Genomic DNA, 25,931 nt, shown 5'->3' with positions numbered 1-25,931 from the left:
TGGAGCTTTTGCCCAAACATAAGGGAGGCAGCACGAGAAAGAGAGAGAAAAAATTCCCTGACTGACTCTCCAAAAAGAGCCAATAGGGCTTTTTTCTTGGGCAAAGTATGGGAATTGATATCAGGGGCAGGGTATGCAGGCTGAGTTGGGCAAATCAAAGAGGGACAGGGTGTGCAGGTCAGCATTATCTGGTTGCAATGGTTATCTTGGGTAATGGGCCACTTGGTGGTCTGGCCTGTGGCAAAAAGGCTGTAAAGCAATTGTTCAGCACTTCTTCCCCTCAGGAAGCTCCTCAGGAAGCTGAGGTGGGAGGATCACCTGAGCCCAGGAGGTCAAGGCTGCAGTGAGCCCTATGGTGCCACTGCCCTCTAGCCTGGGCAACAGAGCCAGAGCCCTGTCTAAAAATAAAAAGAAGATCAGATACCATCTGGAATTTAAGTAAATAGGCTGGAAAATGAATCTCCTGTTGTCTGAAATGTAAGGCAAACAGACTTTTAGTAAGAGGCATTTCTATGGAAACAAGAAAAACAAATGTTAATGGTAGAAATTTCATTGTTAAAGAATGGAGAGCTCCATTCTTTAACAGTCTATCTGGACGTTAAACTCAAAACGTCTTAGTTACAGAAGAGGAGGACGGTGGCTGTTTGACATTTTCTTCTTGCCTGTATCGTAAGAAATACGTTTTAGCCTATAGGGCCTCAGGAAAAAGGTAGTAGCAATTCTATTGAGCTTTAGTCAGAAAAATGGGTGATATTTTGAAAATGTTAGTTTGAAGACTTGTAATTCAGAGAAGATTTAAGATTCAGTCCAAATTGTAGAAAATAATACATATTAAAAAAAAACTCAAAAACAAGAGACAAGACTGGAATCTAACAATAGGTGTATTATAATCTTTCTCCATTCTCTCATTTTTATCCAAGACAAATCATAGTAGAACCAATTTGCTTGCAAAAATAAGTTTTGTCTTATATTTGGCCTGATTAGTTATATAAAATGCAACAAGAATAATTATTTGTCATATAAGCTCTCTTTCAAATTGGCATTGTTAGAACTTTTTCCATAAGGAGTCTCAGATTAGACCTTCTAAAGCCTTGAACCCATCCATGGATTTATTTGTGCCTGCAAATACCTGTATGAATTGGATGAATTCCTCTCCTATGGAGGTCCAAAGTTAACTTGGGGCTCCTGGGCTTGTTAGAAAGTGGCATTCTTTACTTACCACAGGTTAGGAATCCTGTACAGGGACTGGGTAGAGAAGGTATGTGAGGCCCAGTTTTTTCAAGGGATTTTATTGGCTCTATAAATCACCTCCGATTCCTTAAAGCAGTCTGTTTCTATTTAAAAGAATGCCATTTCAGTCAAAGCCTTGGTAAAGTAACCAGCGTCTCCAATTGTGCTCCTATAAAACAGATTCTTATTGTACTTATGCAAATGACTATATTGCCATAATTTAAGAATACTCACAAATAGTTTCCAAATTCTGGAGAAACCAGGTAGAGAGAAAGAAACATTCTCCAAATTTTGCTCACAGGAGTATACTTCATTGTTGAAAGCTGTAAATAGCTCAAAAGAAAAAACAAGTTTTCTTGACTCTGAAAAACCAAAGGATCAGCAATGTTTCAAGCAAAAAGTCATAGAAGGATTATTTTAATGTTGTATTGGTTCAGTCCATGCAATTAACTCCTTTTCTGCTTGATATTTTTGAACATAGTAGCTCTCCAAGAGAATCTTGGAAGGTTTTTTCTCTATTCTAATGGCCCAGTCACCAAAGTTATCAGAGGCCTGCATTCAAGAGTACCTGTCAGAGTCCTATAGCTAATTATAAACCATCCTCTGAAAAGGATCAAACAGGACAATTGTCTGTGGATGACAAAAGTCTTAGGACAGCCACAGTTAAAGACACAATTGACAAGTAAATTTGGTTATGCCAGTGGCACATAATGATAATAATTATTACTGATAATATATTGACAGAATTACAATTTTGGAAACTATATTAATAACACATTTATATGAATATAACCCAAATAAAATTAAGCACTATTTTATACTTGACAATGTTTTCCATGTGATTTAAATTAAATTAATTATATTAAACTGAATATGTTTCTTTTGGATTCTAGGGGAACTAATATCTAACAGGGTTAATCAGGTTAAAAAAAGCTAATTTAGAATTTGATTTTGGAAAGTTTGTCACATATCAAAGGTTTAAAACACTTGATATCACAAAATTAAGACCACAGTTTATTTATTTAGCCAAAGTGATTAACTCAAAGATTTCAAAAAAGCAAAAATCCTTTATTATTTTATAGAGAGGAGACAGCTTTCCAAATAACAAGACACAATAAAGACAGTTTGAGGCCAGCTGAATCTGTCTCTTCTCTTTCCCCTTTTCCTGTAGGCAAGCAGAAATCTTGATCAAAGGTAAACCAAACTTTTTTCTTTGCAGTGATATAGTAATGCTAAAGCTAATTTTAATAAAATTTTATAAGTAAATCTAATTTTAACAAGTTTAATCATAAAAGACTTTAAGAAACCTTTTATAACCTTTTACAATTTTCTGTTAAAGAGCAGATCAATGCTCCAAGAGAACTCTGTTATTCTGACACATGGGCTCAGGTTCTGGCCCTGCATCAGTGCTAATGTTTAATTTATGGAAAAACTAAATGATGCCATTTTAATTTTAGTCATCTTGCTCACACACAAAATTTTCTTTGTAAGATTAATCTTTTACAAACCTCCTACACCTTGCTTAAACTTTCAGTTTTATTCTTTTCTATCTTAAAACAATGCTTAAACCCTCTAAATTAGACAGAATTACTTTCTCTTAGAAGAAACTATAATTTCCATACGTTTCTACTAAAAATGCATGATTTTTATTTTTAGTGTAAGAAATTTTAATTATGTATCAGGTGTAGAGTGTAGGATACAGGACAGAACCACAGATAATGTCGGACTCTTTCTAGCATAGCTAGGGGACATGGCTAACTCCAAATGTCTCTAGGCCTTACCTAGAATCCAATGGCTCTAAAGCAGGCAAGTTGAACAATTATCAAAAGCCATGGAAGCAGTTTATGACTTTAAAGCATCTAGTAAGGACAGTAGTATCTTACCTGTCTAATTTAGACCAAATGTCTAATTTTTAAAATTTTAATAATATTTAGGGAGCAGGTGGTTTTTGGTTACATGTGTAAGTTCTTTAGTGGTGATTGCTGAGATTTTGGTGCATCTGTCACCCAAGCAGTATACGCTGTACCCAATGTGCAGTCTTTTATCCTTCACCTCCATCCCTACCCTCCCCCTGAGTCCCCAAGGTCCATAATATCATTCTTATGCCTTTGCGTCCTCATAGTTTAGCTCCCACTTGTAAGTGAGAACATATAATGTTTGGTTTTTCATTTCTGAGTTACTTCACTTAGAATAATGGTCTCCAGCTCCATTCAGGTTGCTGTGAATGCCATTATTTCATTTCCTTTTATGACTGGGCAGTATTACATTTTCTTTATCCACTTGTTTGTTGGTGGGCATTTGGGCTGGTTCCATATTTTTGCAATTGTGAATTGTACTGCTGTAAACATGTGTATGCATGTGTCTTTTTCATATAATGACTTCTATTTCTCTGGGTAGACATCCAGTAGTGGGATTGCTGGATCAACTGGTAGATCTACTTTTTGTTCTTTAAGGAATCTCCACACTGTTTTCTATGGTGGTTGTACTAGTTTACATTCCAACCAGCAGGGTAGAACTGTTCCCTGTTCACAACATCCATGCCAACACTTAGTATTTTTTGATTTTTTGATTATGGCAATTCTTGCAGGAGTAAGGTGGTATCGCATTGTGGTTTTGATTTGCATTTCTCTGATGATTAGTCATGTTGAGCACTTTTTCATATGTTTGTTGTCCATTTGTATATCTTCTTTTGAGGATTGCCTTTTCATGTCCTTACCCACTTTTTGATAGGATTATTTGTTTTTTTCTTGCTGATTTGTTGAATTCCTTGTAGATTCTGGATATTAGTCCTTTGCTGGATTCATAGTTTGTGAAGATTTTCTCCCACTTTTTGGGTTTTCCATTTAGTCTGCTGATTATTTCTTCTGCTGTGTAGAAGCTTTTTAGTTTAGTTAGGTCCCATCTATTTATCTTTGTTTTCATTGCATTTGCTTTTGGGTTCCTGGTCATGAAGTCTTTGCTTAAGCCAATGACTGGAAGGGTTTTTCTGATGTTATCTTCTAGAATATTTATGGTTTCAGGTCTTAGATTTAAGTCTTAGATCCATCTTGAGTTGATTTTTGTATAAGATGAGAAATGAGGATCCAGTTTCATTCTTCTACATGTGGCTTGCCAATTATCCCAGCACTATTTGTTGAATAGGGTGGCCTTTCTCCACTTTATGGTTTTGTTTGCTTAGTTGAAGGTCAGTTGGCTGTAAATATTTGGCTTTCTTTCTGGGTTCTCTATTCTGTTCCATTGGTCTATATGCCTGTTTTTATGCCAGTACTATGCTGTTTTGGTAACTATAGTCTTGTAGTATAGTTTGAAATTGGGTAATGTGATGCCTCCAGATTTGTTCTTTTTACTTAGTCTTAGTTCTCTATTCTGTTCTATTGGTCTGTGTGCCTGTTTTTATATCAGTACTGTGCTGTTTTGGTAACTATCTCCTTGTAGTATAGTTTGAAGTTGGGTAATGTGATGCCTCCAGATTTGTTCTTTCTACTTAGTCTTGCTTTTGTTATGTGGGCTCTTTTTTGGTTCCATATGAGTTTTAGGATTTTTTTTTTCTAGTTCTGTGAAAAAAATGATGGTATTTTGATGGGCATTGCATTGAACTTGTAGATTGCTTTTGGCAGCATGGTCATTTTCACAATATTGATTCTACCTGTCCATGAGCATGGAATGTGTTTCCATTTGTTTGTGTCATCTATGATTTCTTTCAGCAGTGTTTTGTAGTTTTTCTTGTAGAGATCTTTCACCTCCTTGGTTAGGTATATTTTTAAGTATTCTATTTATTTTCAGCTATTGTAAAAGGGGTTGAGTTATTGATTTGATTCTCTGCTTGGTTGTTGTTGGTGTATAGCAGTGCTACTGATTTGTGTACATTGATTTTGTGTTCTGAAACTTTACCGAATTAACTTATCAGATCTAGGAGCATTTTGGGTGTGTCTTTAGGGTTTTCTAGGGATAAAATATTGTTGGTGAACAATGACAGTTCAACTTCCTCTTTACGGATTTGGATGCCCTTTATTTTTTTCTCTTGTTTGATTGCTCTGGCTAGGACTTCAGTAGTACTATGTTGAACAGAAGTGGTGGGAGTGGTCATCCTTGTCTCGTTCCAGTTTTCAGGAAGAATGCATTCAAGTTTTCCTTATTCAGTATATGTTGTCTGTGCATTTGTCATAGATAGGTTTTATTCCCTTGAGGTATGTCCCTTCTACAGCAGTTTTGCTGAGGGTTTTAATCACAAAGGATGCTGGATTTTGTCAAACACTTTTTCTGTGTCTGTTGAGATGATCATATGATTTTTGTTTTTAGTTCTGTTCATGTGGTGTAACACATTTATTGACTTGTGTGTGTTAAAGTATCCTTGCATTCCTGGTATGAAACCCACTTGTTCATGGTGGATTATCTTTTTGATATGCTGTTGTATTCGATTAGCTAGTATTTTGTTGAGGATTTTTGCATCTATATTCTTCAGAGATATTGGTCTGTTTTTTTTTGTTGTTGTTGTTATGTCCTTTCCTTGTTTTGGTATTGGGTGATACTGGCTTCATAGCATGATTTAGGGAGGATTCCCTCTTTCTCTGTCTTTTGGAATAGTGTCAATAGGATTGGTACCAGTTCTTTGAATGTCTGGTAGAATTCAGCTGTGAATCCATCTGGTCCTGGACATTTTTTTGCTGGCAATTTTTAAATTACTGTTTCAGTCTCACTGCTTGTTATTGGTCTGTTCAGAGTTTCCATTTCTTTCTGGTTTAATCTAGGAGGGTTGTATATTTCTAGAAACTTATCCATCTCCTCTAGGTTTTCTAGCTTGTGTGTGTTAAGTTGTTCATGGGAACCTTGAATGATCTTTTGTATTTCTGTATTATTGGTTGTAATATCTCTCGTTTTGTTTCTAATTGAGCTTATTTGGAATTTTTTTTTTTTTTAATACAGAATTTCACTCTTGTTGCCCAGGCCAGAGTGCAATGGCACAATCTTGGCTCACTGCAACCTCTGCCTCCCAGGTTCAAGCGATTCTCCTGTCTCAGCCCTCCGAGTAGCTGGGATTACCGGCATGCACCACCACGCCAGGCTAATTTTGTATTTTTAGTAGAGACGGGTTTGCTCCATGTTGGTCACTGATCTCGAACTCCCGACCTCAGGTGATCTGCCTGCCTCGGCCTCCCGAAGTACTGGGATTATAGGCATGAGCCACCAAGCCCAGCCCTCTCTTTTTTTCTTGGTTAATCTTGATAATGGTCTATCAGTTTTGTTTATCATTTCGAAGAACCAGCTTTTTGTTCATTTATCTTTTTTTTTGTTGTTTGTTAGTTTTAGTTTCATTTAGTTCTGCTCTGATCTTGGTTATTTCTTTTTCTTTTCTTCTGCTGGGTTTGGGTTTAGTTTGTTCTTGTTTCTCAAGTTCCTTGAGGTGTGACCTTAGATTGTCTTTTTGTCCTCTTTCAGACTTTTTGATGTAGGCATTTAATGCTATGAAGTTTCCTCTTCTTTTTTTTTTTTTTTTTGGAGACAGAGTTTCACTCTTGTTGCCTAGGCTGGAATGCAATGGCACGATCTTGGCTCACTGCAACTTCCACCTCCCAGGTTTAAGTGATTCTTCTGCCTCAGCCTCCTGAGTGGCTGGGATTACAGGCACCTGCCACTATGCCTGGCTAATTTATTTTATTTTATTTTATTTTTTAGTAGAGGCGAAGTTTCACCACATTGGCCAGGCTGTTCATGAACTCTTGACCTCAGGTGATCTGCCCGCCTCAGCATCCCAAAGTACTGGCATTACAGGCATGAGCCACCATGCCTGGCCAAAGTTTCCTCTTAACACCACTTTTACTGTATCTCAGCAGTTTTGATAGGTTGTGTCACTCCTATTGTTCAGTTCAAATAATTTTTAAATTTCCACCTGGATTTTATTGTTGACTCAAAATTCATTCTGGAGCAGATTATTTAATTTCTATGTATTTGTATAGTTTTGAGGGTTTCTTTTGGAGTTAATTTCCAATTTTATTCCATTGTGGTTTAAAGGATACATGGTATAATTTTTATTTTGTTAAATTTGTTGAGACTTTTTTCATGACCTATCATATAATCTGTCTTGGAGAATGTTCCATGTGCTGAAGAAAAAAATGCATATTTTGCAGTTGTTGGGTAAGATGTTCTGTAAATATCTGTTCCATTTGTTCTAGGGTGTAGTTTAAGTCCATTGTTTTTTTGTTGACTTTCTGTCTTGATGACCTGTCTAGTGCTGTCAGTGGAGGATTGAAGTCCCACAGTATTATTGTGTTGTTGTTCGTCAGTTTCTTAAGTCTAGTAGTAATTGTTTAATAAATTTGAGAGCTACAGTTTTAGGAAGATATATATTTAGGATTGTGATATTTTTCTGTTGGACTAATCCTTTTATCATTATTTAACATTCCTTTTTGTTTTTTTATTTGTATTTATTTATTTTTTTGAGACGGAGTCTTGCTCTGTCACCCAGGCTGGAGTGCAGTGGCCTGATCTCGGCTCACTGCAACCTCCGCCTCCCAGGTTCAAGCAATTCTCCCTGCCTCAGCCTCCTGAGTAGCTGGGATTACAGGACTCCGCCACCATGCCTGGCTAATTTTTGTATTTTTAATAGAGAGGGGGTTTGCCATGTTAGCCAGGCTAGTCTTGAACTCCTGACCTCAGGTGATCTGCCTCCCAAAGTGCTGGAATTACAGGTGTGAGCCGTGCCTGTCCCTCTTTGTCTTTTTAAACTGTTTTTGCTTTAAAGTTTGTTTTGTCTGATATAAGAATAGCTACTTCTGCATGCTTTTGGTGTTCATTTGCATGGAATACCTTTTTCCACCCCTCTACCTTAAGTTTACATGTGTCCTTATGTGTTAAGTAAGTCTTTTAAAACCAGCAGATACTTGGTTGGTGGATTTTTATTCATTCTGCCATCCTGTATCTTTCAAGTGGAGCATTTAGGCCATTTATATTCAACATTAGTATTGAAAGTGATGTACTGTTATATTCATCATGGTAGTTTTCTGAATTCCTTGTGTTTTTTTTTTAATTGTGTTGTTTTTTTTGTAGGCCCTGTGAGAGTTATGCTTTAAGGAGCTTCTGTTTTGGTGTATTTTGAGGTTTTGTTTCAAGTTTTAGAGCTCCTTTTAGCAGTTCTTGTAGTGCTGGTGTGGTAGTGGTGAATTCTGTCAGCATTTGTTTGAAAAAGACTTTATCTCCCCTTCATTTATGGATCTTAGTTTTGCTGGATTACAATATTCTTGGCTGATAATTATCTTGTTTGAGGAGGCCAAAGATAGGGTCCCAGTTTCTACTAGCTTATAGGGTTTCTACTGAGAAATCTTCTATTAATCTGATAGGTTTTCCTTTGCAGGTTACCTGATGGTTTTTCCTCACAGCTCTTAAGATTCTTTTCTTCACCTTTACTTTAGATAATCTGTTGACAATGTGCCTAGGTGATGTTTTTTTTTTTTTTTTCCAGACGCAGTTTTGCTCTTGTTGCCCAGGCTGGAGTGCAATGGCACAATCTTGGCTCACCACAACCTCTGCCTCCCAGGTTCAAGCGATTCTCCTGCCTCAGTCTCCTGAGTAGCTGGGATTATAGGCATGTGCAACCACGCCCAGCCAATTTTTTGTATTTTTATTAGAAATGGGGTTTCACCATGTTAGCCAGGATGGTCTCGATCTCCTGACCTCAGGTGATCCGCCCGCCTTGGCCTCCTAAAGTGCTGGGATTACAGCTGTGAGCCACCGCACCCAGTGGTGATGGTCTTTTTGCAGTTAATTTCCTAGGTGTTCTTTGAGCTTCTTATATTTGGATGTCTAGCTCTCTAGTGAGGCCAGGGAAGTTTTCCATGATTGTTCCCTCAAATACGTTTTTCAAACTTTTAGATTTATCTTCTTGCTCAGGAATACCAATTATTCTTAGGGTTAGTCATTTAACATAATTCCAAATTACTTGGAAGCTTTGTTCTTTTCTAAACTTCTTTTTTCCTTATCTTTGTCAGATTGTGTTAATTTAAAACCCTTGTCTTTGAGCTCTGAAGTTTTTTCTTCTACTTGATCTAGTCTATTGTTGAAACTTTCTGGTGTATTTTGTATTTCTCTAAGTGTCTTTCATTTCCAGAAGTTGTGATTGTTTTTACTTTATTATATATATTTGTCTGGCAAATTTTTCATTCATATCCTTTATTATTTTCTTAATTTCTTTGTTTTTCACCTTTCTCTGGTATCTTCTTGAGTAGCTTAATAGACCTACCTTATGAATTCTTTTTTTCTGGCAATTCACAGATTTGTTCTTGGTTTGGATCCATTGCTGGGAACTAGTGTGATCTTCTGAGGGTACTATAGAACCTTTTTTTGTCATAGTACCAGAATTACTTTTTTGGTTCTTTCTCCTTTGGGTAGACTATTTCATTGGAAAGATCTGGGACTCAAGGGCTGCTGTCCAGATTCTTTTTTCCCATGAGGCGATTGCTTGATGTGGTGTTCTCCTGCTTCCTCTAGGGATGGGGCTTCCTGAGAGTTGGACTGCAGTGATTCTTATTGCTCTTCTGGGTCTAGCCACCCAGTGGGGCATCAGGCTCTGGGCTGGTGCTGGGGAAAGTCTGCGAAGAGTCCTGTGATGTCAGGCATCTTCATGTCTCCTAGCTGTGGATACCAGCCCTGCTTTGGTGGAGGTGGCAAGGGAATGAAGTAGACTCTGTGAGATTTGTTGCTTGTAGTTTTGTTTAGTGCACTGGTTTTTCTTGAATGCTAGTTTTGGTGGCAGTGAAATTGTCATGTGGACATACTCAGGACCTCTGGTTAGCCAGTATGTTGCATGCGATGGAATTTTCTATTGTTTTCCCTTTCCTGGGAGCAGGGTTATTCTGTCTTGAGTTGCTGTAATTGCTTGAGTTGGTTGACCTCCAGTCAGGAGGTGGCACTTTCAAAAGAGCACAAGCTGCTGTAGTAGAAAGAGTATATAAGCTTGTTCTAAGTTGGCCAGGATAAATATTCTGGTTTCTCAGGCGATGGGCAGGGCCATAAAGTTTCCAAGACTTTATGTCTTTTGTGTTCAGCTACCTGGGCAGGCAGAGAAATACCATCCGATGGGGGCGGGATCAGGCGGGTCTGAGCTCAGACTCTCCTTGGGTGGGAGTTGCTGAGGCTGCTCTGTGGGATGGCCGATGGAGTTACGTTCCAAGAGTAATTACGGCTGCCTCACTGTGCATACAGGTTTCCAGAGAATTGGGGGAAAGCTGGCAGTGACAGGCCTCACACAGCTTCCATGAAGCTAGTGAGCTAGTTTCTAGGGAAGTCGGGGGAAACTAGCAGTGACAGGCCTCACTCAGCTCCCATGCAGCTTCATGCAGTTTATATGCAGGCAGTCTATGCACCAGGCTCAGACCTTGCCCCAGGCTTCAAGCCTCCTTGTTGAGAAGGCAAGCACAGCTTTCAGGCCTCACCGCTCCCTGCCTGCTCACACTGTCAGCCATGGCTCCTGCAGCAATTTCTGTTTGTCCCTCCAGATTCTGCTCAAGAAAGTTCATGCTCAGTCGAAATTATTACAAAGTTCAGCTAGAAGCTTCTTTCACCTTGTGACCCCCTCCCTAGTTCTGTGGGATCCCTTCCCCAAGGACCCCTGTTAGATAAAGTCAAGAATGGCTTCCCTAGTCTGGAGCTGGTGACTGGGAGTGCCTACAGGGCTGTTCCTGCTGCTTCTTCTACTTTAATATTTCGCTTGGCTCCCTAAATCCATTTCAGCTATAGGTAAGGTTAATTCCTTCTCCTATAATCTGGATTTTCAGGTTCCCCAGGGGAACCTGAAAGTTTTCAAGTTCAAAGGAAGGTTTTCTCCTCTTATACTTTGGGAACTCAGTTTTTTTGCTGTCTTGTGGAATTTGCAGAGTGAGCTGTTTCTTCCACAGGATCTGTGAACTCTTTCTCTTCCTGGCACATTCCTGCAGTGGTTCTTGGAGCAGAATTTCACAGTGTGAGTCTCCATACTCTGTCCTATCCATCCAAATGGTAGCTGCATCTTAGTCCTGACTTCTCTCTGCCATTTTCCTTCCCAAATGCCTATATTTTGAAGATATTTTTATTAATAATCTTTAAATAAAACAGAGGCTTATGCCTGTAATCCTAGCACTCTGGGAGGCTGAGGCAGGCAGATCGCTTGAGCCCAGGAGTTTGAGACCAGCCTGGCCAACATGGTGAAACCCTGTTTTTATGAAAAAATACAAAAATTAGCCAGGTGTGGTGGCATGCACCTCTACTCCCAGCACTCAGAAGGCTAAGGTGGAAGGATCACCTGAGCCCAGGGAGGTTGAGGCTGCAGTGAGCCGTGATCACACCAGTGCACTCCAGCCTGGGTGACATGCTGTCTCAAAAGCAAAAAAAAAATAAACATTGTATTTATTTACCAAAAATTACTGTAATAAAAAAACTAAAATGCATTCATGTTTTTTTCTTTTTTTGACAAAATATATTATTTAAGTACTTATTTTTCTTTAAGCCAATTTATTAGGGCTCTTTTATATAAATATCATACAGGCAATGCATATAAATACACAGACAAACAGAAGTAGATCTGTTAGAGTAATACATTTTTTATTTGCCAGTTTTTAAGTTTCTCTTTCGCATTTTAGACCATCAGTCTCTTGATTACTTGCTTCCTGCCCTAAACAGTGGTCAGCTGGGCAACTCTCAATTTGCATTTTTAAGAGGGCAACTCTTAGATCAAACAAGATAGAGGATTTACATTTTATTTAAACCAAGAAAAAATGGTGTGACTTAAAGTTCACACCATTTTGGCCAGGAAGAGCAGGCACTGTTACACATGGAGATTTCTTTAAAGATGTAAATTTTTAAATTGTATTATTGGCTTTAGGGTGAAGCCTTTTAAGGAACAGGGTGAGGAAGAAGTCAGTTTCTAGGGCATAATAAGCAGGCACAACTGGAAGGTAAAACAGATCACCAGGGATTAAAGATCCCATTTATATATTGAATCCTGGGTTCTCCAAAAGATGGGAACTCAACTGGATGAGGCATTACAGTGCTTCCACAGTGTATCTTGTTGCAAAGGCATTTTTCCAAGGCTGGTGGGCAACCCAGTGGCAATCAGCTGACTCTATTATCAGCCTATTCCCCCATTCAATACCTTCTTCATGCCCAAGAGCATGCTTTTCTTATCTAAATGTGCAAAGAAAGGAGTATTTTCCTGTGGTAATAACCATTCACTATAAGCAACTGCCACTTAGAGTGAATGGTTACTACTACAGAGCAATAGTAAAAGTATATTTCCTACGTAGCTAATTATATACCAAGTATAAACTATATCTCTAAAAGTATATTTCTTACCTAGCTATTACACACCAAGGCTGAAAGTTTCCTCATAATGCAGAGTTATTTTTTATGCTCCCCAAAGTAAAAAAGATCAAGTGATGCAATGTAAAACAGAGCGAAGTCTTAGATTTTTGAGCAGATCTGTCCATTTACAGTTCTTGGGGTTCCATGAGGAAAACAGAGTTTTTTCCTAAAACGGGGTCTCCTCCTCTGTTTTTCCTAAGGAGTCCCAGGCTGTCAGAAATTACCTTAGGTCCTCACTTTTGGGCATCAAGGGTAGCAAGAAGAAGTAAATGGAGAAACAAATCAGTGGACTGAGAAGAAAACTTTTTTTTCCTCAAAAAACAAGATTCAAGAAGAAAAAAAAGCATAAAGCCCTTTTGAATATATGTATAGCTTTGATATCTGTTTTTAATTAAGCTGACTTTTAATTCTAGAGCTCTTTTTTCTTAAAAAAAAAGTTCTTTAAAATCTCTTTTTACCAGCTAGAGCTGGGACAGATAGCTGACACCCTTGGCTTTTAAGCCTTCTTTTCTTTCCCCCCCCACGAAGATATTTTCCCAAGTGAAACCAGTAAGCCTTAACTTAGGTTATGACTTAGCCACAGATACATGAGGTGTCTCTAAAGGGAGGGCAAGTTGTTTTTACAAGATCTAGAATCACCCCAAAGGTAGCTCAGAGAAGGGAAAATTCAACACAGGAAGTTAGAAGTTGTTCATGGAGAGAAAAAAAATCAATAAATGGCAAAGGTCACACAAATAACAGACCAGAAAGAACTCATTCTCTAAGCCAGCAGTTGAACTCGGGCTGCCATTGCAAAAGGGCAAAGCCTTCGCTACCGAGCTGTAGCATGGGGCAATTGCCATTATTTTTCCCAGAAGGAGCCTAGAGCAGGCATTTTCGGGCTTGAAAAGGATTTTAACTGCTTAAGATGATTTTTAAGGCTAACGATGACATTATAATGCATCCTTCTTTTAATTTAAACCTTTAAAAAATTATTGAGAATAAGAGATTGCTAAAGTCCTTTTTGTTTTAATAGTGTACTTAGTTCTAATAGCAACTCAATCCAAAAGTTCTTTAAAGTCAAATGGTAATTTTTCAGATTTTTATTTTTTTATTTTTTAAAATCACACAAGCAAGAAATATTTCTAGAGAGGGGGTAGAGTAGGCATTTCCACGATCCCCAAGAATTTACTCTCAGAAATGGGCTTAAGGTAGCATGAGACCTTTTAAGACAAAACTCACCCAAGGGCTTGACACATTTGGACTAAGAGTGTGCTGACTCCTTTCAGACTAGCCACCGATGTGAACCTGAAAATTCCCACCCTCCACGTGGTGGAGACAAAGAGAGAGTACCTCTACAGGGTCACAGGGTCATGCTCCCCAGGACATAAAACAAGAGGGAAACCTCATTTAGTTTTTGTTTCAGGGACCCAAAGCAAAGTTTATAACTGACCAGTCTGCTGGGCCAGCTTGAATGGCGGGAGACCTAGACCTGCGTTTTATCCAGTGGAATGCCATCCATGACAGAATGGCAAAGAGAGACAAATTCAGAGCACAAAGTACACCAGATTTGCTACAATCTAAGACTTGTCACACTAATCCTTTTTCTCATTAATTAAAACCTTGCAGAGAAGGCAAACAGTGATTTTTATCATTCTCTTAACCAGTTTGCACAGAGAATGGCCAGAAGCCCGGCTAGCAGGAAATTCTTACCTTTCGCTGGCCAGGGTTTAGGGTCTCCTTTCTCTGAGTGGCTCTGGTGACCCTACTTGCCACTATATTGTTATGAATTTTTAGTATTTCCTTTTGTTTTCCATGAGTATGGAAAACATGGAACAGACACAATTGTTACACATAAAATAGACATCATTAAAAAAGGAAGTGTTATGTGGAAGGGTTTAATACAGATAGAAAAAGGTCTGACATTTAACAAATTACTGATGAATTCCTTTCACCCTTTCTTTGACCGAATTCTCCTCATTTGTATTTATCAAGTTTATAAACATATTGACTATGTACATGCAGCGTTCGCAAACAATTTTCAAACTGTTAACCAATTAGTTTTTAAAAGCCTTTTAAATAATCTTGTCTTCTCCACAGGAATGATTTAGGCAATGAAAAAAAATTAACAAACTCCACATTGTTTGTTCTTTACTGGGAAGAATCATGACTTAATAAGAGTGAATCACTCCATGGTTGTTTGTAAGCACAATTATTCATAAGCTTGTATTATTTGACTTTAAGGCCTTACTACTGGCAAGGAATAGCTTTTTAAGTGAAGCCATTTGCTTTGAAGAGCAGTTTTATATGAATAAACTATAATAATTAGTTTATATTTATATATATTTATTTATATAAACTGCTCTTCACAGATAATGGCTTCACTTAATATTTTATTGATTGATTGATTGAGTCCAGGGTCTTGCTCTATCTCCCAGGCTGGGGTGCAATCATGCAATCACAGCTCACCGCAGCCTCAACCTCCTGGGCTCAAGAGAGCCTCTCTTCTTAGCCTCCTGAGTAGCTGGGACTCTAGGTTTGTGCCACGAGACCTGGTTAATTTTTAAAATTTTTTGTAGAGACCAGGTCTCCCTATGTGGCCCTGGCTGGTCTCGAACTCGTGGGCACAAGTGATCCTCTCACCTTGGCCTTCTAAAGTGCTGGGATTACAGGTGTCAGCCACCACACCCAGCCAAGCAGTTATGTTTTATATAGAGATCATTAAAAAAAAATCATGTCTGTAGTAAGACACCCAGATGTTAATCAGTTTCTTTCTTTAAAATTATTCTAAAAAGCTTTCAGAAGAACTGGAATTTTTTCTCATTGAAAGATAAAATAACATTTATGAAAGCTAGATCAGCTGTTTTATAAACTCACAGAACATAGAGAAAAATGCCTTTTTAGGTTGAGGAAAGTAGGATATTCAGTTACCTTCTGAAGTTCACACAGCCAGTGACAGAGCCCAGACCAGAACTCTGTTTGCTCCTTTCTTTGTGCCCACAAAACTGTGGACAGATGCTGTTATCAAGCTGCCATGCCATAAACTAGAACTCTCAGCACCTGCTATGTACCAAGTCCCAAAATAGGTGTTGGGTTTGTGCTGAGAATTAAACAAACATACCCTTTACTTCTGCCCTGATGGTTTTAGGAAATCTCCCTTTCCTTACTTTTTGACAAACATTACCTGCATCATTTTGCACTTTTTCCACATAGAAATGAAATTGTTTTCAGAAGCTAATCTCTTTCAATTACTCAGATTTACTCTAATCTGTGGAAGCTGGCAGGAAATCAGTTCACATTTTTTATGTACCTTTTTACTAAAAAGATTGTCTTGCAAAGGACCTGGACTTTTTTTGTTGTTGTTGTTGTTTTTGTGCCTGCTAATTCACAGTTCAGTGATCAGTGTCCCAGAATAGATGTGTTCACAAAAGAGTGCAAGTGATATTCTTGTATGACCCTAATCTCGGTGTATGGTCATGATTCTGTATGTGAAAATCTGTCTCAAGGTGTCTTTCGTAGCAAAGAGTGATCAGAGCACCAAGTGTGCATATTACTGCTAGAAGTGATTTTGCCTGTTGGTCCTTTCAAAGGCTAGAACAAGGAAATATATGCAGGTATATAAAAACATACACATATACACAAACATGCAAATATACATGCACAAATATGTATATATGTGTGTGTGTGTAGATTACTTTCTGTTTATATATTTATAGTCATGTGCCACATACTGACATTTCAGTAAATAATGGACCACATATATGACAGTGGTTCCTGTGAGATTATAATACCATATTTTTATTGTACCTATTTTGTGTTTAGATACACAAATATTTACCATTATGTTACAATTGCCTATAGTATTCAGTACAGTAGCATGTTGTACAGGTTTGTAGCCTAGGAGCAGTAGGTTATACCATACAGCCTAGATGTGCAATAGGCTGTGTAAATACACTCTATGATGTTCACACAATGACAAACTCCCCTAATGACACATTTCTCAGAATGTATCCTCACCCTTAAGAGGTGCAGGACTGTGTTACTTTCTGTTTTGTTCCCCTTCCTACTCTTACTGATTTAAGTATGTGGGATACTAAGAGTGGTGTCATTCCCTTTCTTATCCTTTCTACTCGATTTTCTGTCATTCTTATAGGTAACAGGGCCATTGTTATCTGATTTATCCTTCTTGGGTTCGTTTTTGTAATGATAAGCAGGTATTTGTATATTTAAAACATTTCCCATTCTTTTCTTACACAAAAGATATCATACTATATATACCTATTCATACTTTGTCTTATTGAAACCTCCTGGAAGTTACTCCATATCAGTTCATAGAGATCTTCCTCATTATCTTTTACACTTACATAGTACTCCATTGTTTATTTTACTCAACCTGTCTCCTGTTCAGGGTAATTTTTACCCGAAGTGCCAGTGGAAGAGTTTAGCATGATGTGGCAGGGCTGGAGGAAGGAAAAGATAAGAAACAACATAGTCATTGTAGAAAACTCAAAAACATTATGCTTAGTGAAAGGCCAAGCACAAAAGACTGCATATTATATGATTTTATTTACATGAACTATCCAGGAAGGGCCCATTTATTGAGATAGAAAGTAGGTCAGTGGTTGTCCAGGACTGTGGTAAAAATGGGGAGTGACTGCAAATGGGCATGAGGGATAATGGAAACGTTGTATGATTAGACTGTCACACAACTCTGTAAATAAACTGAAGTCAGTGAATTGTACATTTAAAACAGTTGAATTTTATTGCATATCAATGACACCTCAGTAAAACTGTAAAAAAAATCAGCATCAGGTGGCATGTATGACATTCCTAACAGAATGTGATTATTTCTGATTCAAACATAATTGGAAGAATTAAACCTTCTTAGATGTCATACATACTTGGTTGAAATCTTGGGAACCTTCCTCCAAATGATATATAGTAATCATATATGTGTATATATATCCAAATGACATATACTAATCATATATATGTATATATGTATTATATATGTATATTACCAAGCGATATACACATATATAACATAAATGATAGTAATATGTTACTTCAAATCCAAAGTATGTATTTTTTACAGCATTTTCTGCTTGAGGGATTTAGTGACCTTATAGCCCCTAAGGAAATTTACTTATATTAAACTGCTTGTGGCAGAAAGGATTGATTTTAATTATTTTAAAAAATTGAATTCTTAAATACCCTGTAGGCCGGGTGCGGTGGCTCACGCCTGTAATCCCAGCACTTTGGGAGGCCAAGGCGGGTGGATCACGAGGTCAGGAGATCGAGACCATACTGGCTAACACGGTGAAACCCTGTCTCTACTAAAAAATACAAAAAAAATTAGCCGGGCGTGGTGGCGTGTGCCTGTAGTCCCAGCTACTCAGGAGGCTGAGGCAGGAGAATGGCGTGAACCCGGGAGGCAGAGCTTGCAGTGAGCCGAGATCGCGCCACTGCACTCCAGCCTGGGCTACAGAGCGAGACTCCGTCTAAAAAAAAAAGACCTTGTAGACCACATTATTATGCCTTTTCTTTTATCGATGGGACTCTATTAAGAGTTTTAAAACTCTAGCTATGTAATAAAGTTAGGAATATAGTCTTCGACTCATCTGTTCTGCTCTTTAAATATTTATGCTACTCTGTTAGGCAGCCATTAAAATGATAATTATTAAGACTCTGTAGAAAGATGGAAAGCTGTTATAATACAAATGAGAAAAGCAGAGTGCCAAATGGCTTAAATATCACAATTTCAACCAGTGCAACACATTTTTATACAAGTGTGAAGGTCTAGAGCATAACAGATACAAACAATATTTGTGCTATGTGATGGGCTGGTAGATGTTGCTGCATTGTATCCAAATAAACTTGTTTTTTTTTTTTTTTAGCTATCTTAAGCTTACCATAAAGGAGAATGTAGAATTAAAGGGAAGGTGAATATATTGGCAGCTGCCAGAATTTGTAACCTGCATTTGCAGACTTTTCTCAGAGAACCTTCAATACTGGAAATGTGTGTGATGAAGTTAAATCATTCTAAGCCACTAGAACTCTTCCCTTGTTTACCTGTGGCAAAGCCATTCTTATTCTCTTTTATGGAATCTACCAATAAAGCATGGGTGGACAATGATTTTTAGGGGTGGTAACTGCTGTTAATCATTTCTGTTGGAGGCAGAATAGGAAGAAAGTGGCTTGTGCTGACACGTAAATGATCTAGATGAGACTGGAAGAATATTTTGTATGTATTGTTGGTGACTTTTGCCCACTGGAATGAGTTGCAAAGAGTTATTGAAGGTGCTTTATCTCTGGTTAGCTTTGTAATTACAAGGCATTGTCAACTATCTTGTTTGGGAAAGGGAAAAGTAGGTTAGATGACTCTCAAGATTTCAGTGGACTTGATTTTTCAATTTACCTCTATCCAAATGGCTTTTCTGTGTGATAGAGAGCAATCAGGTAGAAAGCATAAAGCAGCTACATAAACAATTTAAGAAGCCTATTGTTTCAGACTCAGGGTCTCATAGAAATCATATTATATGATTTATATGATTTTATGCTAAAACAATGTGCAGATATACCGTTCCTGTTAAGATGTTGAGCTGTTATAGCCATGGCAGTTCCATTTCAGGGAAAGGAAAAGGAGCTGAGAAAGGAAAGAAAGGCATTGTGAACAAAACAGAGGACCCTGTATCAGATACATAGGCAATCCTTGCTGTTAGATCTCTGATAATATAGTTAACTTGGTTTTCCACTCTGGCTTAAACAATTTGTTTTATTCTCTCTTCCCAAGGAAACATCTTCCTAAATTACATTTTTTGGCCAGCCAATCCTTTGAACAGATATATCTAGTGAGCCTCTCATTGCCGGTGGATCAAAGTCTTAACCAGCATCCCCAGTCCCCCCACAACCTAGTTTTATCTAGCTCATGGAATCATACATACTGTCAATTCCCTTTTGAGTCGCTCTTCCAAAGATAGAGGCTCATCTTTTCTCTTTTCTTCTGATCATTCTTAACTCATACCCTTTCCTATAACCAAGTCTTCATTGATGGTGTCTTATTACTACATTTCTCCCCATTCCAGCCTACTCTGTTCTCTTTTTCTTTGGCCTCCCATAGTATTTCTGTATTTACTTCTGACTGGGCATTTATTTTTAACTATTTCAATAACAATAAAACTATAGCAGTGTCTTAGCTTGAATTACTGTAACAAAATACTATAGACTGGGTAGCTTAAACAACAGACATTTATTACTCACAATGCTGGATGCTGAAAAGTCTAAGATCACAGTCCCAACAGATTCGCTTCCTGGTGAGGGCTCTTTTCCTGGCTTGAAAAAGGTAGATGGCTACCTTCTTGCTGTATCTTCATATGGTGAGGGGGGCGGGTGAAGAGAGAAAGAGAGGGAAAGAGAGGGAGAGAAAGAGACAGATGTCATGGGGCCCCACTTGCATGACCTCATCTGTTTCTAATTACCACTGAAAAGACCCATCTCCAAATACTATCACACTGAGGGTTAGGGCTTTGGGGACAATACGCATTCAGTCTGTTACAAATAGCTACCATTTTTAGTGTTTAGGATGTGCCAGCTACTGTTTTCAGTACTTTACGTGAATTAACTCATTCAATCCTTACTTCAATTCAGGAAGTAGATAATTATTCCCATTTTATAGATAAGGAAATGAGTTACTAGCTGTATGTGGTCACGAAGTTGGTAAGTGGCAGATCTGGAATTCCACCCCAAGTTGGAAACAGACTGTATTCTTCACCACAGCTCCGAATTGCCATTAATAAGTATCCTGCATAGATGTTTTGTTCTCTTAAAATTTACACTCTTTAAGGTCAAAGACAAAGTCTCCTTGTTCTTTGCTTCACCTCATGAAATAGTCTTGTGCCTGGAACAGGGAGTTGGTCTATAAACATCTGTTTATTGATGTGATCTATTGTCAGTGGTCAGTGAAGTTCTAATAGGCTTTTCTGGAATTTTGGCTTGGTTGGTTTGATTTGGTGGTTTTGTCTTGAACCTGTAATTCCTCCTGTGAGATGGTTAATGTGGCTGTCAAGAATTCAACTATGTAGCTTTCATTGCCTAAAAGAGTGATGCTCAGTGGTGGCCGAATATACTCATTTATGTCAACCTCAATCTCAACTTTTGTTCTGTGCTTTAAAGTGAGCATTTCAAGTTTGTGTGTTTATTTTCTTAAGTAATTTTTTTTTTTTGAGGCAAAGTTTTACTCCTGTCGCCCAGGCTGGAGTGCAATGGCGTGATCTCACCTCACTGCAACCTCCTTCTCCTGGGTTCAAGCAATTCTACTGCCTTAACCTCCTGAATACCTGAGATTACAGGTGCCTGCCACCATGCCTGGCTAATTTTTGTATTTTTAGTAGAGATGGGGTTTCACCATGTTGGCCAGGCTGGTCTTGAGCTCCTGACCTCAGGTGATCCACCCGCCTCGGCCTCCCAAAGTGCTGGGATTACAGTCATGAGCCACCGCGCCCGGCCTTCTTAGGTAATATTTTATTATTTGAGTATTTGATATGTCAGATAAAATGAGTAAACGCAATCTATACTTCATCTTCTTTGTAGTATCAAATCCTGAAACTATACTTAATTTTTTATAGTTCCTCCTTGATTTCTTTGAGGGAAGGAAAGACTTCATGGAGTAAATTGTGAAGATTTGTTATGTTGAAGTGACCTTTAATAGGCACCCTATGCATACAATGTTAAGGTGTTGGATGAGATTGTCTTTCCTAGTAAAGATAAAATATTTAGCCAAAAAAGCAGAAGTCTAATGTTGCTGAGGTTTGTTTATTGTGTTTCTTTTATCTGTTATTTCTAACAGCATACTGCTTGATAAGGTAGGTACTCAGAACTAGGTATTTTGAGTGCTCTAATGGTTTATACATAAGTCTCTATGTTAGTTGGTAATCTTTGTGAAATAAAAGCTATTTCTGGTTGATATAATTAAAAAATATTTGGAAGGGTACTGGATAACTTGCAGAATCAAGGGGAAAATGGGATCATTTGTCAGTCTTAGGAAGAATAAGAATTGTGACAACTGTCACATCTTAGAGTAGCCAACTGGGAGTATCTCAGTTGTTGAATGGTTCAGTTCTGTTTTCAAGCAATGATCTGGTCAGGATTTATGTTCTTGGGAGGGAGTCAGATTTGCTCCAAGCTGAAGTCATGTGTGTCTACTCTTTCACTGGGGTGATTGGCAGGCCATCAAAGGCACACAAAATGGTAGAGGAATGTTTCTAAAGGAAAAGTTGGGGCACCATTACCAAACAAGGGGAAACAGGCAAAAATAACAGATTCCTATATCCAGCAAGATTTGTCTCAAAGCAGAGTGGATTTAAATGACAACTTTAACTTGGACAATAAGTGATTTGGATATTACCTGGATTCATTCAACAAGTTATTCTTCTAGAAGGGTTATCTTAGCAGTTTAACACATCAGCAAGTGTTTTATGTTCAGCTGTGAAAACTTGATTTTTTTCTGATTACATTTACAAAAATTTATTTAGCTATTTTCAAACATCACAAATATGTAACATGAATTCATATGTAATAATTATCCCATTTCAACAACAGTCAGCATTTTGCCAATCTTGTTTCTGTTTATTGCATTTAAAGCATTATTATAAGATACTTTTATAATTGGTTCTATAAAACCTCACAAGACTTATCATGTCTGAGAACTTACTTTAAGAACATAAATCCAAGTATCAAATGGTCTTAAGTCTCATACCAAGAAACAGAACAGAAGATAGCCCTATGAAGTATTGCATTATTTACCTGGAAGTAGATTTTTTTTTTTTCTGTTAGTAAGGCTTTTTACTGACTTAAGCCTGTTGAATCAATTCCTTAACAACTCACTTTTCAGATTACCTCTACCAAATTTGTTCTGGTCCTTGGAGTCTTTGCAGGTGAATCAGAGGTTTTATTTGACTCTAAAACCTGGACACCAGTATGCCTGTGCATTGTGTGATAGCTGGATACACTCTAATTTCTTTTGCAGTTGAAAGATGCATGAGTGTGATGCAGTCCGGGACACAGATGATCAAGCTGAAACGTGGAACCAAAGGGCTTGTCCGCCTCTTTTACCTGGATGAGCACCGGACACGCCTGCGATGGCGACCCTCTAGGAAGAGCGAGAAGGCGAAAAGTAAAACAAATCTTTGAATTCTTTGCTTGGCTGGACATAGTAACACACGGGTTATACTGAGTGGGCTCTTGAAGCTTCAGATCTGTGGAAGTTTTATACTTTTGTAAGTTTGGAGATAGTTGATTTTGGATATTGAGAGGCAGAATAATGACCATCTTTGGGGAATTTAAATCCATAAAAGTTTTCTTGTCCATGAATGCTGTAAATGCTAATACTTCCCCTGTGTTGGTGACATGATATATATATATATATTTAGTTGGAATATATGGTTTTACAGCCTGAGATGTTTTACATTCCTATAAAAGGTGAGGGACATTATAAAGCTAATGGGCTTTAAAATGTATTGTCATATTCTGAACACTATTAAGTGATTAATGAATTAACAACACCATTTAAATTTATCAAGTAAAGTCGTTTTGATGTGACTCCTACTTAAAGCTTCTTTCCCCCACACTATGTTAGTCAGCTTTCCCTAGAGAAACACAATCAATAGGATAGATAGATAGATAGATAGATACATAGATACATAGATATATGAGAGAGGACTTGGTAGAATTGGCTCATGTGATTATGAAGGCCAAGAAGTCACATGATAGGCCATCTGCAAGCTGGAGAACCAGGGAAGCTGGTGGTGTAGCTCAGTTTGAGTCCAAAGGCCTGAGAAGCAGGGAAGATGATAGTATAATTCTAAGTCCAAGGTTGAAGGCCTGAGAACCTGGGGGCCACTGATGCAAGTCCCAGAGTACAAAGGTGGCAGAACCTTGGGCTGAGCATAGGCTCATTTCCCTGTGAGTCATGTGGGAAATGAGTTGATACCAGAAGAAAATTGGGACCCTGCCATTAAGGCAGAAGTGAGGGGTAGATGGTGTATATAAATAATCAATAGGATATACAAACTTCTGATTCCTACTGAAAAATAAACAAGCACACAAACCAAAAATAATTTATTAGTCTGAAATTATCCTTCTTGCCCTGTGCTTCAGTGATCCAAACCTTTATATTTGCTCTGCTAACTAAATAATGCTAATCTCTGTGATTCCAGCCACTCCACAATCTAGCCATTGTCTACCTTTCCAGTTTTATCTCCCATTATTCTCCCTGTTGAGCTTTCCAGTCCACCATAAGCGGCCTGCTCAGCATCCCTGGAATGGGCCTTATCTTTCTATATCTGTTTCTGCCTCTCCTCAGGTGTCATCTTGTTCCTCTCCACTTCTCCAAGCTCTGCTCTGCCTTCACCACCTTAGCCCTATGGCATTTTCTCTAGGAATGCCAGTTCCATGTAGCTCAGTTATTTGATTGTCAGAAATTCTTTTTCCTTTCAGTTTTCTAATGATCTTCTTAGCATGTTGCAAAACACCAAAGTCCACTCTAGGTCTTTGCATATTTTCTACAAATATGTAAACTACAAATTTGACATAGTCATTGCCACCTTTTCTACCAGTCTTTTTGCTTCAATTGACATATCTATTTTTTTTTTTACTACAAATTTCAACACGTCCTGAATTATTGCCTTAGGAGAATGTTGTCAAGACAGCTCAGGCAGCACAAGTGTTATGTAGAGAAGGTTTCTAGTGGGAAAAAACAGGGCCTGGGTTTCACATTTAACCTGAAACCACAACTTGCAGGCAATGAATTTTTTCATACTTACTTATTTTTTTTTTTTTGGAGATGGAATCTTGCTCTGTCACCCAGGCTGTAGTGCAGTGGCACGATCTTGGCTCACTGCAACCTCTGCCTCCCAGGTTCGAGCAATTCTCCTGCCTCAGCCTCCTGAGTAGCTAGGACTACAGGCACCCGCCACCGTGCCCGGCCAATTTTTTTTGTATTTTAGCAGAGACGGGGTTTCACCATGTTGCCCAGGCTGGTCTCGAACTCCTGAGCTCAGGCAATCTGTCCACCTCGACCTCCCAAACTGCTAGGATTACAAGCGTGAGCACCCAGCCTCATACTTATTTTTTATATTTAAAATGATTTTGCTTTTCTTGTTTCTTAGTGCATGTAAAGAAGTATCTTTGCCTGCTGTATAACTGTGTGTATCTCATTTTCCTCACAGTACTTATTGATTCCATTTACAAAGTGACTGAGGGCCGGCAGTCTGAAATATTCCACAGACAAGCTGAGGGGAACTTCGACCCCAGCTGCTGCTTCACCATCTACCATGGCAACCACATGGAGTCCCTGGACCTCATCACCTCCAACCCCGAGGAGGCCCGCACCTGGATCACAGGCCTCAAGTACCTGATGGCTGGCATCAGTGATGAAGACTCCCTTGCCAAAAGGCAGAGGACCCATGACCAATATCCTTTCTAGAACTTTATTTTCAGCTCTCTCTTGCTCTCTGTGTATGCGTGTGTCCATTTGTGAAGTAAGGATTAGACTATGTTTTAATTTTTCCCATAATTTTCCTTTCTCTTTCTTTACCCCTCACACTATCCTCTCCCCTCCTGACTCTCACTCCAAATAAATGAACGCATGAAATGTATGGACACTTAAGCTTGTATGAACTCAGGAGCAAAATTCTTTGAAGAGACCGAATCTAGCTCCACAATCAGAGGTCTCCAAATACAGCCTCAAGTTTCCTAAGAGAGGGAAAGTGCCCATTAAGTATCATTGCCTCTTTTAAATCATAGGCGTATTCATTAACTGTAACTGGGAAAACACTGATTTGGATTAGAGAAAATCCTACTTTGTTATAAAGTCAGTTTAGTTTAACAAATACTTTGTGAGTTGTGATTAGATACTGGGCACTGAGCTCCTTCCTGCTTTTTCTCTTTCTAACTTACAGTTCGGAAATTGAACTGATTGATACCAAACGGGAAGTTATTTTTTACTTACTAATATTTACCCTCTCTTAATTGCTTGAGAAACTGGAATCTAAGTCTCATTTTTGATTAAACCCATGCTTGTGGTCCTGCAGTGCTGACAAGATAAATGATTAATGGAGTTGGTCTGCAGGCATCCTTCTTGCTGGGATTGACTGGGCATATAGCAAGGTCTTTCTGGCCTCAGTTTCCTTATCTGTAAAGTGAGGGTATAAGGCTAGTTGACTCCTTTGATTCCCTTCTTCACCTTTTGAATGGCCTTAAAATACAGGTGTCTCTGTCCTTGCAGGGAGTAGCGCTACTCCCTTGCCGTCATTAGAATGTGTGCCCTAATTTTTTTCCGAGGGGTTGGTGATATATTTGTGCTGCTCTAGCTATAATCCTTCACCCAGAGTATTGCT

The 25,931-nt window shown here is 38.4% G+C and overlaps 1 protein-coding gene across 1 annotated transcript in view; it reads left to right on the top strand.

Moving 5' to 3' along the window:
• The window catches only part of PLCH1 (phospholipase C eta 1), a 252,839-nt gene that overhangs the window by 129,960 nt on the left and 96,948 nt on the right, over nucleotides 1-25,931 (top strand). The window contains exons 3-4 of the mRNA XM_031009760.3: nucleotides 22,562-22,708; nucleotides 24,762-25,005. Coding sequence (XP_030865620.3) covers nucleotides 22,562-22,708; nucleotides 24,762-25,005 — 391 coding nt within the window. The remainder of the gene's footprint in view (nucleotides 1-22,561; nucleotides 22,709-24,761; nucleotides 25,006-25,931) is intronic.

Source organism: Gorilla gorilla, chromosome 2 (assembly GCF_029281585.2).
Source record: "Gorilla gorilla gorilla isolate KB3781 chromosome 2, NHGRI_mGorGor1-v2.1_pri, whole genome shotgun sequence".
Taxonomy (NCBI): Eukaryota; Metazoa; Chordata; class Mammalia; order Primates; family Hominidae; genus Gorilla; species Gorilla gorilla.
The sequence above is the reverse complement of the archived record's forward strand: the minus strand, read 5'-3'. Positions and strand labels throughout refer to the sequence as shown.